Source organism: Phocoena phocoena, chromosome 3, assembly GCF_963924675.1.
Source record: "Phocoena phocoena chromosome 3, mPhoPho1.1, whole genome shotgun sequence".
NCBI lineage: Eukaryota > Metazoa > Chordata > Mammalia > Artiodactyla > Phocoenidae > Phocoena > Phocoena phocoena.
In genome coordinates this window covers 123,788,307-123,801,706 of record NC_089221.1, presented here as the reverse complement: position 1 = coordinate 123,801,706, position 13,400 = coordinate 123,788,307, and the positions used below count along the sequence as shown (strand labels likewise).

General features: G+C 43.9%; 1 protein-coding gene and 1 pseudogene across 3 annotated transcripts in view; one reads left to right on the top strand and one right to left on the bottom strand.

The window, feature by feature from the left end:
- The window catches only part of PPP2R2B (protein phosphatase 2 regulatory subunit Bbeta), a 454,043-nt gene that overhangs the window by 437,763 nt on the left and 2,880 nt on the right, over nucleotides 1-13,400 (top strand). For all 3 annotated transcript variants that reach the window (XM_065875381.1, XM_065875380.1, XM_065875382.1), the window contains 2 exons: nucleotides 5,281-5,450; nucleotides 12,771-12,862. In XM_065875381.1, the coding sequence (XP_065731453.1) occupies nucleotides 5,281-5,450; nucleotides 12,771-12,862 (262 nt within the window). The remainder of the gene's footprint in view (nucleotides 1-5,280; nucleotides 5,451-12,770; nucleotides 12,863-13,400) is intronic.
- LOC136121651 (nuclear cap-binding protein subunit 2 pseudogene) lies at nucleotides 788-1,048 on the bottom strand (annotated as a pseudogene).

The following is a 13,400-nucleotide window of genomic DNA, read 5'->3' as shown; positions in this document are numbered from 1 at the left end:
AAAATATCCTCCCCATTTCCTACTGACAGCGTCCCCCCCTTGCCCTTAGAGTAGTTGAGGTTCCCTGTAATACAGACCCTTGGTCTTTTTAGCGTTAGCTAAAACACGTGTTTTGAAAACTGTGTTTAGTAAATACCCTTCTAGTCCTGACCTAATTTCCTGATATATAAAGCACATAAGAGGTGGTGTCCCCTGCGACTGTCTAATGCTTACCAACTATTTAGGAAGTTCCCTTGACTCTTTAAGTTTGCCTTTAGAGATTAAAATTCAACATAGAAAAACAATCAGTTATCAAACATCTATTCCTAATTTAGAGTAAAGCTACATTACATAGCAAAACTCTACTTATTAAACTCTATATCTCATGCAAACTTAAAATTTTAAAAATAGTAATTCCAGGCCCCAAGGTAGACCATGAACCTACTTAGATGCAAACATGGTAAACACTTAAAAATTTTTTTTTAACTCTTCCTAAAAGAAGTGTGTTTTTGGCTTATCAACATTATTCATGAAGTCTGTTGCTAAGGAACACAATTTTTGACCTGGAAACAGAAATCATTCTGGTAATCTGACACATGACTAAGATGCTAAGACCGTAGAATTAATGGCATTCTTTTGGTTTCTGTCCTTTAATAATTTTTAAGTGGAAAACCATGAAGAGGCTTCCAGCTCAGTAGAGACATTGATTAAAACCAGGTAAAAATGGGCAGGTTTGCAGACCTTGGGTAACGCACATCAAATTCAATAGGCCAAAGGAGTGTGTTTTTCATGACGGGGCTCTCACCACTCACAGGTTTTGGGCCAGTTTTCCATAGCCTCCTCTCCCAGCATCATAGTCCTGACGATACTCATCTCGTACATGGCCTCCAGAACGCCCACGGCCATACTGCCTGCCCTCCTTAAAGCCTGTGTCCCAGTCTGTGCGAATGATCCGGTCATCCAGACGTATTCCATTTATGTACCACGTGGCATTTTCTGTATCTGCTCTTGAACAGTGTCCCACAAAGCAGAACCCACATGCTGTTTTCTTCATTTTATCCAGGCCCATGACGAATTTTCTCTCTGTCACCACTTTTGCTGAAGAGTTCATAGATTTGTTCTTCAGTTGTGTATAAGAGGAAAGATTTCCAACATGCGGTGTACAGCTTTCCTTCAGTAATTAATTTTTCCTGTTCTTCACTGTCACCCCGGCAGTGCTGGTCCTGGTACTGGCTCAGCTCGACATAGGGGTCACTGCACCTTCAGGAAGGCACCCGACTTAGTGCACAATGTGGCCGAGGAGGCCACCACTGTGAGAATCTTCTCTTGTGATTTGATGACTAACTTTAGTGCTGTGCTTGGATTCCTTTTTTCTTTTTTGTGTGTGTATCCATTGTAGATTTTTTGGTTTGTAGTTACCATAAGGTTTTGATATAGCAGTCTATATTTAAACAAGATTGTTTTAAGATGCTGCTCTTTTAATTTCAAATGCATTTCCAATATCCCGCATTTGTACTCTCCTCTTCTTACGCTTGCTGGTTTTGATACCACATTTGTATGTGGATGATTTCCTACCTTTACCAGTGAGCTTTTCCATCTGTAATTTTCTTGTTTCTACTTGTGGCCTTTTCTTTTCTACCTAGAGGAGTTCCATTAGCATTTGTTGCAAAGCTAGTCTGGTGCTGAATTCTCTTAGCGTTTGCTTGTCTGTAAAGCTTTTGATTTCTCTGTCGAATCTGAATGAGAGCCTTGCTGGGTAGAGTATTCTTGGTTGTAGGTTCTTCCCTTTCATCACTTTAAATATATCGTGCCACTCCCTTGTGGCCTGAAGAGTTTCTGCTGAGAAGTCATCTGATAACCTTATGGGAGTTCCCTTGTATGTTATTTGTTGCTTTTAATACTTTTTCTTTGCCTTTAAGTTTTGTCAGTTTGATTACTATGTGTCTTGGCTTGTTCTTCCTTGGGTTTATCCTGCCTGGGATTCTCTGCACTTCCTGGACTTGCATGACTGTTTCCTTCCCCGTGTTAGGGAAGTTTTCAGCTATTTTCTCTTCAAATATTTTTGCAGGGCGTTTCTCTCTCTCTTCTCCCTCTGGGACCCCTATAATGTGAATGTTGGGGTGTTTAATGTCCCAGAGGTCTCTCAGACTGTCTCTATTTCTTTTCATTCTTTTTTCTTTATTCTGTTCTGTGCCAGTGATTTCCACCATTCTGTCTTCCAGCTCACTTATCCTTTCTTCTGCCTCACTTATTCTGCTATTTATTCCTTCTATTGTATTTTTTATTTTAGTTATTGTATTGTTCATCTCTGTTTGCTTGTTCTTTAGTTATCCTAGACCTTTGTTAAACATTTCTTGTATCTTTTCGACATGTGCCTCCATTCTTTTTCTGAGATCTTGGATCATCTTCAGTATCATTACTCTTTTCCAGGTAGGTTGTCCATCTCCACTTTTAGTTGTTCTTGTAGGTTTTTATCTTGGTCTTTCATCTGGAACATAATCCTCTGCTGTCTCATTTTGTCTAACTTTCTGTGATTGCAGTTTCTCTTCCGCAGGCTGCAGGGCTGTGGCTCTTATTGCTTCTGCTGTCTGCCCCCTGGTGGATGAGGCTGTCTAAGAGGCTTGTGCAGGTGTCCCGGTGCAGGTCCCTCTGGTGGACAGAGACATGTCAGGGGGTGTGTTTAGCAAGCAGCTGTGTGCTCAGGAAGACTTTAAGCTGCCTGTCTGCTGATGGGTGTGGCTGCGTTCCTGCCATGTTGGTTGTTTAGCATGAGGCGTCCCAGCACTGGAGCCTACAGGCTGTTGGGTGGTGCCAGGTCTTGGTGAGGAAATGGTGGCCTCTGGGAGGGCTCACACCAATGAGTACTCCCCAGAACTACCACCGCCAGTGTCTTTGTCCCTGCAGTGAGCCACAGCTGCCCCCCGCCTCTGCAGGAGACCCTCCAATACTAGGAGGTAAGTCTGGCTTAGGCTTTTATGAAGCCACTGCTTTTTCCCCCAGGTCCTGGTGCACACAAGAGTGGGGTTTCTGTGCCCTCCAAGAGGGGAGATTCTGTTTCCCCCCAGTCCTGTGGAATTCCTACGGTCAAACCCTGCTGACCCTCAAAGCCAGATTCTTTGGGGCTCCTCCTTCTGTTGCCAGATCCCCAGGCTGGGGAGGTTGATGTGGGGCTCAGAACTTTCACTCCTGTGGCAGAATTTCTGTAGTAAAATTATTTTCCAGTTTGTGGGTCACCCACCCAGCAGGTATGGAGCTTGATCTTACCGTGGCTGTGCTCCTCCTACCGTCTTGTTGTGGCTTCTTCTTTGTCTTCGGATGTAGGATAACTTTTTTGATAGGTTCCCTCATTTTTTGGTTGATGGTTGTTCTGCAGTCAGTTGTGATCTTGGTGTCTTTGTAAGAAGAGGTGAGCTCACATCCTTCTTCTCCACCATCTTGTCTCCGCCTATAGATTTTCTACATAGAATTTGATAATGACTCCGTGAGTGCGTTGAACGGGCAGGAAAGAGAAAGCCTTGGGGGATGAGTTACTCAGTAACCTGAAGACTGATGTTTGGTTCAGCCTAAAATTGTGATAGAAACGCTTATTAGGTGGAACCATACTCAATTGCCATTATTGTAGGTCAAAACTAATTAAATGTAGGCAAATATGTATAGCTCAACATCATACATGCTGAGCACCCAGAAGGCAAAGATTTCACTAATTTATCTGGCTTTGGTTCCAATCAAGCAACAACTATTTATTCAATATTTATGTGCAAGAGTCTCAGTACAAAGACGAGAAAAAACAAAATCCTGCCTTCAAGAAGCTCACATTCCTAGTTGAGATAAGCCACGGACTGTTAAATGCTAATGTGAGAAATGATGCTTTCATTGGGAGAATACCTGAGCAAATGCTAAGTGAACAGGCCAGACCAAGTGTGATCATTTGGGGCTAAAATAACATGTAAGAGATGAGACATATGAATCAAGCAAAATACGACACAATGACGGAGGAATGAAGGGCATAAAGACGGGAAACATCAAGATGTATTTCGCACATCCAATTTGAACGAGAGGAGTTCAAAAACAAGGTTAGAAAGATGAACTAAGGCAGCTTACAACAAGCTTCAGTGTCTTTTATTCCTGTAAGTGCTTTTTATTCCTGTGAGTGGAAATCAGCTGAATCTGTTGAGTGGAAGAATAAGCAGCTAGATACCAGCGCAAATGGAAAATATATACAAAAGACGTTGTAGCCAGAGTTTACCTATGCAACTGAGGCACAGAAAAGTTAAGTAACTTGCCCAAGGTCACACAACTAGTCAAGGGTAGTCTGACCTTAAGCCCAAGGCAGTCTGGCAGCAAAGTCCCACTATTAAGCACCATGATCCAAGAGATACGTATACATAGGTCCACACAAATCTTGTGTTTATTCATAACAGCATTATTCATAATAGCCAAAAAGTAGAAACAACCCAAGTGTCCATCAACTGATGAATGGATAAACAAAATGTAATATAGCCATACAATGGAGTATTATTCAGCCATAAAAAGGAATGAATCATGCCACTACATGGATGAACCTTGAGAACATTACACTAAGGGAAGGAAGCCAGTCACCAAAAAAGAATATATATATATATATATATAGAGAGAGAGAGAGAGAGAGAGAGAGAGAGAGAGAGAATGATTCCATTTGTGTGACATTTCTAGAATAGGCAATTTCATAAAACAAGAAAATAGATTAGTGGTTGCCTAGGGCTGCAGGAGTAGGTAATGGGGAGTAACTGCTAATGGGAATGGAGTTGTTTTGGGTTTTTTACAGAGGATGAGGTAATGAAAATGTCCTAAATTTAGACTTTGTTTATGGTTGCATGATTGATTATACTAAAAAAAAAACCCACCAAACTATAAAATTTAGATGAGTAAATTTTATGGTATGTGAATTATATCTCAAAAAATGGCATAAACACAATTTTTAAGTGTGTAAGATGACTACAGGTTATAGTATATGCAGTGACACCCAGGAACCATGGGGAAAAGTGAAAGAGCCAGATACACAGACCTGGAGCTTGTGAACTGTCGGTGCCAGATCTGTGGATGTGACAAGCCCCATGGGAGTCCTTCCATGAGAAACAAAATATGGAAACCAGTGACAGCTTGTTCTGCTGCCAGGGAGCTGACAGTTCTGTTAGCAACTTAAATTCTACAGATTCCAGCCCTACTCCAGGTTAGACTGCTGGCTTTCGAGCTGGCCCAAACACGTTAGCATCAGCTGATAAGGATGTACTAAATTTCTTTTGTTTTGCTTTTGTTCTGCAGTTTTTGAAGAGCCGGAAGATCCAAGCAACAGGTCGTTTTTCTCTGAAATCATCTCTTCGATTTCGGATGTGAAGTTCAGCCACAGTGGGAGGTATATCATGACCAGAGACTATCTGACGGTCAAAGTGTGGGATCTCAACATGGAAAACCGCCCCATCGAGACTTACCAGGTACAGACCACCACCCACTAATACGTAGATTGGGCACTTCTTCAAGGGTTCCAAATCAGCCCCTGCCTGCAAAGGCTTACAAAGCAGAAGGATAAAAGACATGTTGAGCCAGTTAAACATCCAGAAATAGCAGGTAGACAGCTCAGTGTAAGTCTGGATAGATCTAGCCTAGAGGAAAGGTCAAGAACCATGCCCTGAGGTCCCAGTGTTTACAGGCTGGGAAGAGGAAATGGATTTGGCAAGAGAGACTGGAGAAAGTGCCAGTGAGGTAGGACGGAAACCAAGAGGAGTCCTGGAAGCCAAGTGAATCGAGGAGGAAGAAGTCACCAACTGCCGTATGCTGTTGCTGAATCAAGGAAGGACTGAGAAGTGGCCAATTGGATTTAGTAACATGGAGATGATCAGGCACCTTAAGTGGTAGGAATGAATGTCTGATTGGAGTGGGTTCAAGAGAGACTGTAACTAGAGGATGTGGAACGTAGTGAAATTTTTTTTTAATTAATTTATTTTTGGCTGCTTTGGGTCTTCGTTGCTTTCTCTAGTTGCGGTGAGCAGGGGCTACTCTTCTTTGTGGTGCACAGGCTTCTCGTTGCGGTGGCTTCTCTTGTTGCGGAGCACGGGCTCTAGGCACGCGGGCTTTAGTAGTTGTGGCGCGCGGGCTCAGTAGTTGCGGCGCACGGGCTTAGTTGCTCCGCGGCATGTGGGGTCTTCCCGGACCAGGGCTCGAACCTGTGTCCCCTGCATTGACAGGCAGATTCTTAACCACTGCACCACCAGGGAAGCCCTGTAGTGAAATTTCAAAAGAGATTTTGTTCTGAAGAGGAATAGAGAAATGGGGTAGTAGCTGGAATGGAATGCAGGATTGAGGAAGTCATCACAGCTTGTTTTATGCTGATAGGAGTAAGCCTGTAGAGAGGGTGATAATTAATTGAAGCAGTCAGCTTCTCAAGGGAATAGATTCCACTGCAGAATTGGACTTAGATGAGGTGGGCAACTCATCCATCAAAGGAAAGAGAAAAGAGTAAGTAGCTACAGATGCAGTAGGTTTGTCAATTTTGTGATGGGAACATACAGACGGTTTCTTCTTATTGCTTCTATTTTCCAGTAAAATAAGAAGCAAGGTCATTAGCTGAGTGAGAAGGAAGAGAGTGAATTGACTGGGGCAGTATGGTAGGGTTGCTCAGGGAGCCACTTGAGGTTTCTATTATTGATTTAAAGTGAGACTGATCTGTGTGATTGTGTGTTTTTTCCAGCCACATTCACCTGCTTGGTACAGGTAAGGAAGAGCAGAAAGTTAGATTTAACCAGTGATGGGGTTTTGCCAAGGGAGTACGATGGAAGAGGGAGAAAAGCAAGTTTGTTGAAGGTATCTATTAAGGGAGTGATTGATTGATTGGAATGATGGATGGCTGAATCTAAGGTAGGTTATAAGGGGAATGAAGAATTGATAGAATCAAGATACTAAAGGGCATGACTTAAAATGATAGGAAGTAGCAAGAGTGATACTTACTAAACACATACAGTTATAGTAATGACAAGGCTCATAATGTGACCCAGAAAGCAAAGGACAAAACGCACTGAAAATGATGAGGCCAAGTAACCGAGAGTCCAGAGTATTTGAATCGCTAAGAATGATGGCAGGGATGGAAGAGAGACTGAGGCGCTAGAGTGGCTTCCAGGAATGGGGTAGAGGGGCTGAGAACTGTTGCTGACTGTAAGGAGGATGGGTGGCAGGAAGTCACGTTGGATGGCATGACGTGGAAGGAGCTGTGGACCCGAGACAGGAAGGATGATTGTCCTGAGCAGCACGGAGTCCACTCACCTTGGCACACGAGGGCAGAAGTCCAGCCGCCACGTGAGTGGCCTCAGGAGAAGCAGGAAACATTGTGAGGACACTCAGGACTTTGATGGCTGACCGTGAAGCTGTAAAAAGGTTTGGGGGCCAGAAACGAAGACCACAGATGTGGTCAAGGTAGTTTGGTTACCCCTGTGGTTCAAGTAGCATCCCCTGTGTGTTTGCGTTCTCATTGTGCCTGACATGCTGCCCTCAGGCTCCCGCTCACAGCCCTCACCTTCAGCACAGGGCTAGAGCAGACAGGAGCGTCCCCCTCCAGCTGCGCAGTCAAACCAGCTGGTGTTACATCCCTTAGTACGAAAGTGATGGCGATGGGAACTAGAACCTGACAGGCGTGTGACCTGCTGCAGAGCCGCGCTTAGAGAAAAGTAGATTAGGCTACACAGTGGGGAGAGCAATTACTACTTTTATTTTAGGGAAAGACTTCTAGAACAAAGCTAGCTAGCTGTGACATGAAGTCATCAGCATTTAAGGTCATGCTTCTCAAATCATGTTTACCTAGTAGTAGATGTAGACCTCTTCTTTGTAGAACACTGAGGAAGAGCTCTCATAGCCCATTGTTGAAATTAAATACTACAAAAGTTATTTAACTTATTTTAGGTGACATATTTCAAAGCAATTTAGTTAAGTTTATATACCGTATCAGATGGTAATATAGTATATCAAAGATGGTAAACAAACTGAGTGAGTCAGTGTCTGGAACACTGTAAGGACTGGTCCAGTGGGAAGGAATTCCATCATCAATTACTAGTGCCTTCCCTGGGCAGGGAGACAGGTGATATACTCTTTTGGATCTTCATACATCCATCAAGCGATCTCAAGCATGTTTCTGGGAATAAGAAGCTGTAGACTGAAGTATGATGAGCTATGTTCACGTTTTCCTATAGAACAGGGGTTGACAGACTGACCTGTGGAGCCAAATACAGCCGCACCTGATCATTTACCTATTATCTATGGCTGTTTTCATGCCACAACGGCAGAGTTGGGTCGTCGTGACAGAAACCATATGGCTCTCAAAGCCTAAAATATTTACTGTGTGATCCTTTACAGGAAAAGTTTGTCAACCCCTGAAACAGAAGAACAAACCAACAGAGTTTAATCGTGCTAGGCCTCACAGTGGTCTATCAACTATACAATAGCAGGCTCCCACAAGTACATGATTTGAGAACCACTGTGTTGGGAGACTCGGCTTAGGGTCAAGGAGGCCGTCCCCAAGCTCATAGGAACATAGCATAGAAACACTTTTTGCAACATGGAGAGAGAAGCATCAAATAGGACCACGAGTCTTAAGTTTTCCCTTACTCTGTTGCTCTCTAGATGTTTGTTTCTCATGTCGGTATCTTACCTTTTTCTCTCCTCTGATGGAAAAAAGTCTATATTCTCTGCCTAAGATTTTTCTTTTTTTTACAACAGAATATATATACGCCACATACCTTCATAGTGTAATAGATCATCTTTTCCTGTAGAGGCCCTCAGTTGGAGGTAGTCAGGAACTTCCCAGAACTGCTCCATCCTGTTGGTAGGAATGTAAACAGGTACAGCCACTATGGAGAACAGTCTGAAGGTTCCTTAAAAAACTAAAAATAGAGTTACCATATGATCTGTCAATCCCACTCTCGGGAATATATCCAGAGAAAACCGTAATATGAAAAGATACATGCACCTCAATGTTCACTGCAGCACTATTTACAATAGCCAAGACATGGAAGTGACCTAAATGTCTATCATCTGTCAATGATGAATGGATAAAGAAGATGTGATACATATATATAATGGAATATCAATAAGCCTAAAAAAGAAAGATGTGATACATATATATAATGGAATATCAATAAGCCTAAAAAAGAATGAAATAATGCCATTTGCAGCAACATGGATGGACCTAGAGATTATCATACTAAGTGAAGTAAGTTAGAAAGAGAAAGACAAATATCATATGATATCGCTTATATGGGGAATCTAAAATACAACACAAATGAACTTATCTACAAAACAGAAACAGACTCCAGAGAACAGACCTGTGGTTGCTAAGGGGGAGACGGAGTGGGGGAGGGATGGATTGGGAGTTTGGGATTGACATATACACACAGTACTATATATAAGGTAGATAACCAGCACGGACCTACTGTATATATAGCACAGGGAACTCTACTCAATATCATGTAATAACCTATATGGGAAAAGAATCTGAAAAAACAATTTTATATATATATGTGTGTGTATAATGGAATCACTTTGCTATACACCTGAAATTAACACAACAAACATTTTAAATCCGCTAAACTTACAAAAAAAGATGGTGCATCAAATAAATTAAAAGTTTCAGGAAAATAATGAAAAAAAAAAAAAAAGTGCTCCATAACAGATAAGAGGAAGAAGTAGGGGGAGATAAGATTGAAAATAGGATTGATTTTGCCTGTCTTTTTCCTCCAAAAAGTAGGAGATCTGGAGTACGAGGATAATAAATTTGGCTCCCATTGCCCACTGCACTAATTCCATCTTGACATCCTTCCCCTTCAGAAGCCCCACTCCTCTTCCTCTTCTCCCTCTATTACACAGAACTTGGAAGCAAGTCAATGATAAAATCAAGAAGAGGCAAGAATCAGGCTTGCTTTCTAGAAAAGAGACAGATTCTTGAGGTCAGGGTCCTCCAACCATCAGAAGAAAAGTTCGACCCCCAATTTATGCCCTTACCTCCACCATCACTTTCTTCCAAGGCAATAGTCTGTGCTGATTTGGGAGAGGGGGGAATTACAGTCAAGACCAGGGTTAGGCAAACCGTGACTCAGAGGCCAATCCTGTCTGCCACCTATCTATCTTTGTAAATAAAGTTTTATTGGAACACAACTCCCACTCATTTGTTTATTATAGCTGCTTTTGCATAGCAAGGGTAGAGTTGGGTGGTTGCTACATGGCCCACAAAGTATAATTATTTACTACCTGGGCCTTTATAGAAGAAGTTTGTCAAGACCTGGAATCAGCTCTCTCTTTGTCCCAGGACTCTCTTCTGCTTTGCTCAAGGATTCTTAATGATAACTAGAGATCTTCAACAAGCAGAAATGGCCCTACAAACAAAATCTCCTTCCAGATCAGATCTGAGCCACTTCCAATACGCACAAAAGGTGGAGGAAGGGAAGGACAATGACTTAATTTATAGCAGAGTTCCCAGGCTCAAGACACAAGCCTCGCCCTTACATCCCATTACCTAACAAAGCCAAAAGCCCAGCTGCAGATGGATTCACTTGTCACTATAGCATTGAAGCAGATAGCCTGACAAGGCCCAGAACTGTTTGGGAACAAGAGAGTAAAAGTGGAGTAAATTAATTTGCAGACTTAGAAATCCTTCCACTGTCCAAATAACTCAGAGAGCTTTTCAAATACCCAGAACATCTAATGGAGCAAGGAATGAATCTGACCTCATTCCTCTGCCCAGTGCTAAGTGCACAGCTGAGCCTCTGAGCTCAGCATCCAACAGAGCTCTGGGGTCAAGGGAGGAGAGGGGCCTAGGAAAAGGAAGAGTGAACCATCCCTGTCCATCTAAACAAAGTCAAACAGTGCTTTTCATAACGTCCGTCTGCCTTCACCCAATTTTAGCTCCCTCTTGGCCTCACCTCAGTTCCCAGCTCCTGTCTAGGACTGAGACCCCCACGTCAAGGCGAGGCCAATGGGGCAGAGCCAGTGGGAGGTAGATTGCTAGAGAAGGCAAGAGTGTGTGTGTGCTCCAGAACCCAGATCCCGGGTTCACTTCCCATTCTGTCATTTCCTTTCCTGTGTGATCTCGGACAAATGGTGTCATACCCGGTAGTTCATCCTCTGTTAAAGCGAAGAGAATGACAACACTTACGTCCTAAGATGATGTTAGGGATGAAATAAGATTCTATGGATAAAGCGCCTGGCTAATAATAACAAGCTGGCGTATTATGTATGCCTGTTGTAATTACCAGTCCCTATGACAGAGCTCAGGAAGAATTCAAAATTGCACCCAGATTACTACCCTCCAAGCCCTAATCCTCAGCCTATTTGCCACCTTCACCTGAGTTGCTGAATGCAGCTGGAGAAAAACACCCAACCGTGCTGACCAGATGCATTTAAAATTCACATCCAACAACTTCAAGCGGCCCTCGGTGCCTTCCAGAAACCCTGCACTGTTTCCCAACAACCCCCTCCCCTTCCTCACTCTCAGTTGATAACCTTGCTTCTCGTTTCACTGAAAAATAGAAACAGGAGAAAACTGCTGCATACTCCAGGGCTGCGCCATGCACATCACATCAGTCTACTGGATGAGCTCCCTTGGCATAGACATCTCCAAATTATAGATCCCAAAAGTGAACATGGCAACTCCATCTTTCCACTTGTTCAAGAGAAAGATGCAGGAGCCCTCTTTGACTCCTGTTTCTCCTCTCCACACTTCACAGTGGATCCATCCCCAAGTCCCATCAGCTCTCCTTCCAAACATGTCGAGAATCCGACCACCTCCCACCACTGCCCGCTCTGGTCCAAGCCGTCATCTATCACCCAGGTTACACCTAGCCTCCCTGCCTTTGGCCCTGCAGGCTTACACTCTTTCACGACACAGCAGGCTCAGCATCCTTTCTGTGAAGTCTGTTCACATCACTCAGAGTAAGGGGCCTACGGGAACTGGTGAGCACACGCTGAGGCCTCCACACTGCACCTTCTGGCCACCATCTCAGGTGAACCCTTGACTACTCACCCTGTATAATATAATACTCCCACTCCCTTTTTCCATGTTTTTTTCTCTATATCACCATCTAAACTATCTTATATACTTACTTGGTTATACAGTCTCTTCCCCAACACTAGGAGGAAAGCACCCCAGGGGTATTCTGTTCACGGGTCTCTCTCCCAACCACATAGCAGGCATTCAATAAATATTTGTCGAATAAAAGGCTGAATGGAAAAAAAAAGAAAAGAAAAGAAAAGAAAAGAAGGGCTTCCCTGGTGGCGCAGTGGTTGAGAGTCCACCTGCCGATGCAGGGGACGCGGTTTCGTGCCCCGGTCCGGGAAGATCCCACGTGCCGCAGAGCGGCTGGGCCCGTGAGCCGTGGCCGCTGAGCCTGCGCGTCCGGAGCCTGTGCTCCGCAACGGGAGAGGCCACAACAGTGAGAGGCCCGCGTACCGCAGGGGAAAAAAAAAAAGAGGCTGAATGAACGGTGTCCTCTAAATCAGCTTAAAAAATGGGGCTCTCCCGCTTAATGGGCCCTGCTCTATGCCACCATCTATGTAAGCAAGTTTGTTTAATCCACACTAGCCGTGTAGCTCACCAACTCATCTTAATGTGCCAAGGCCGAAAAGGGCCACACCTGGGTTCAGATCTGAGCCCGTCTGATTCAATCCGCATTTACACTGAAAATTAACAGCTCACATCCAAAGAGGAGCTTCACACAGAGAAATCATTTTTAAAAATAATAACACCCTCTTAATGTGTCCTCCCCACCCCCAACCAGGTTCACGACTACCTCCGCAGCAAGCTGTGCTCCCTCTACGAAAATGACTGCATTTTTGATAAATTTGAATGTGTGTGGAATGGGTCAGACAGGTAAGAAAGGTCTGCGTGGCTGGGAACTTTCCAAAGGTGGTCCCCCTCTCCTTGCGAAGGCCCTGGGCTGTGTATCCTAAGCGGGATACAACCAAAGGGAGATCAAAATCGGCCCCGAGGCCTGGCAGAGACGCACCGTGTAGACCACTGGATGACCCTTGAGGCAGGCCTGGAAAGGAGGGAAGGATGAGTGACACCCTTGACTCCTCTTTCAGGACTGGCTCAGGGGACCTAAGTGGTCTAACTGGCTCAGGTGACCTAAGTGGCCTAAGCTCAAGAAAATCCTACCTCGTACACACAAGACACTCCCAGAGCTAGGTCAACATGGCTAAAATGAAGCTCCACCAGCACATTTCCAGCATGAATAGTTCAGATGATTGCAGAGTGGGCTTTCTAGATGGAAAATTATTCCTCGAAGCTGCCAGTATAGACCTGGCCGAAGGCCCTGGTGGTTCATTAACCGAATTCTACTCGGCCTCATTTATCACATGTCCTGAAGGTGATTTATGACTGTTTTAAGGCCTTTGATTTCAACAGT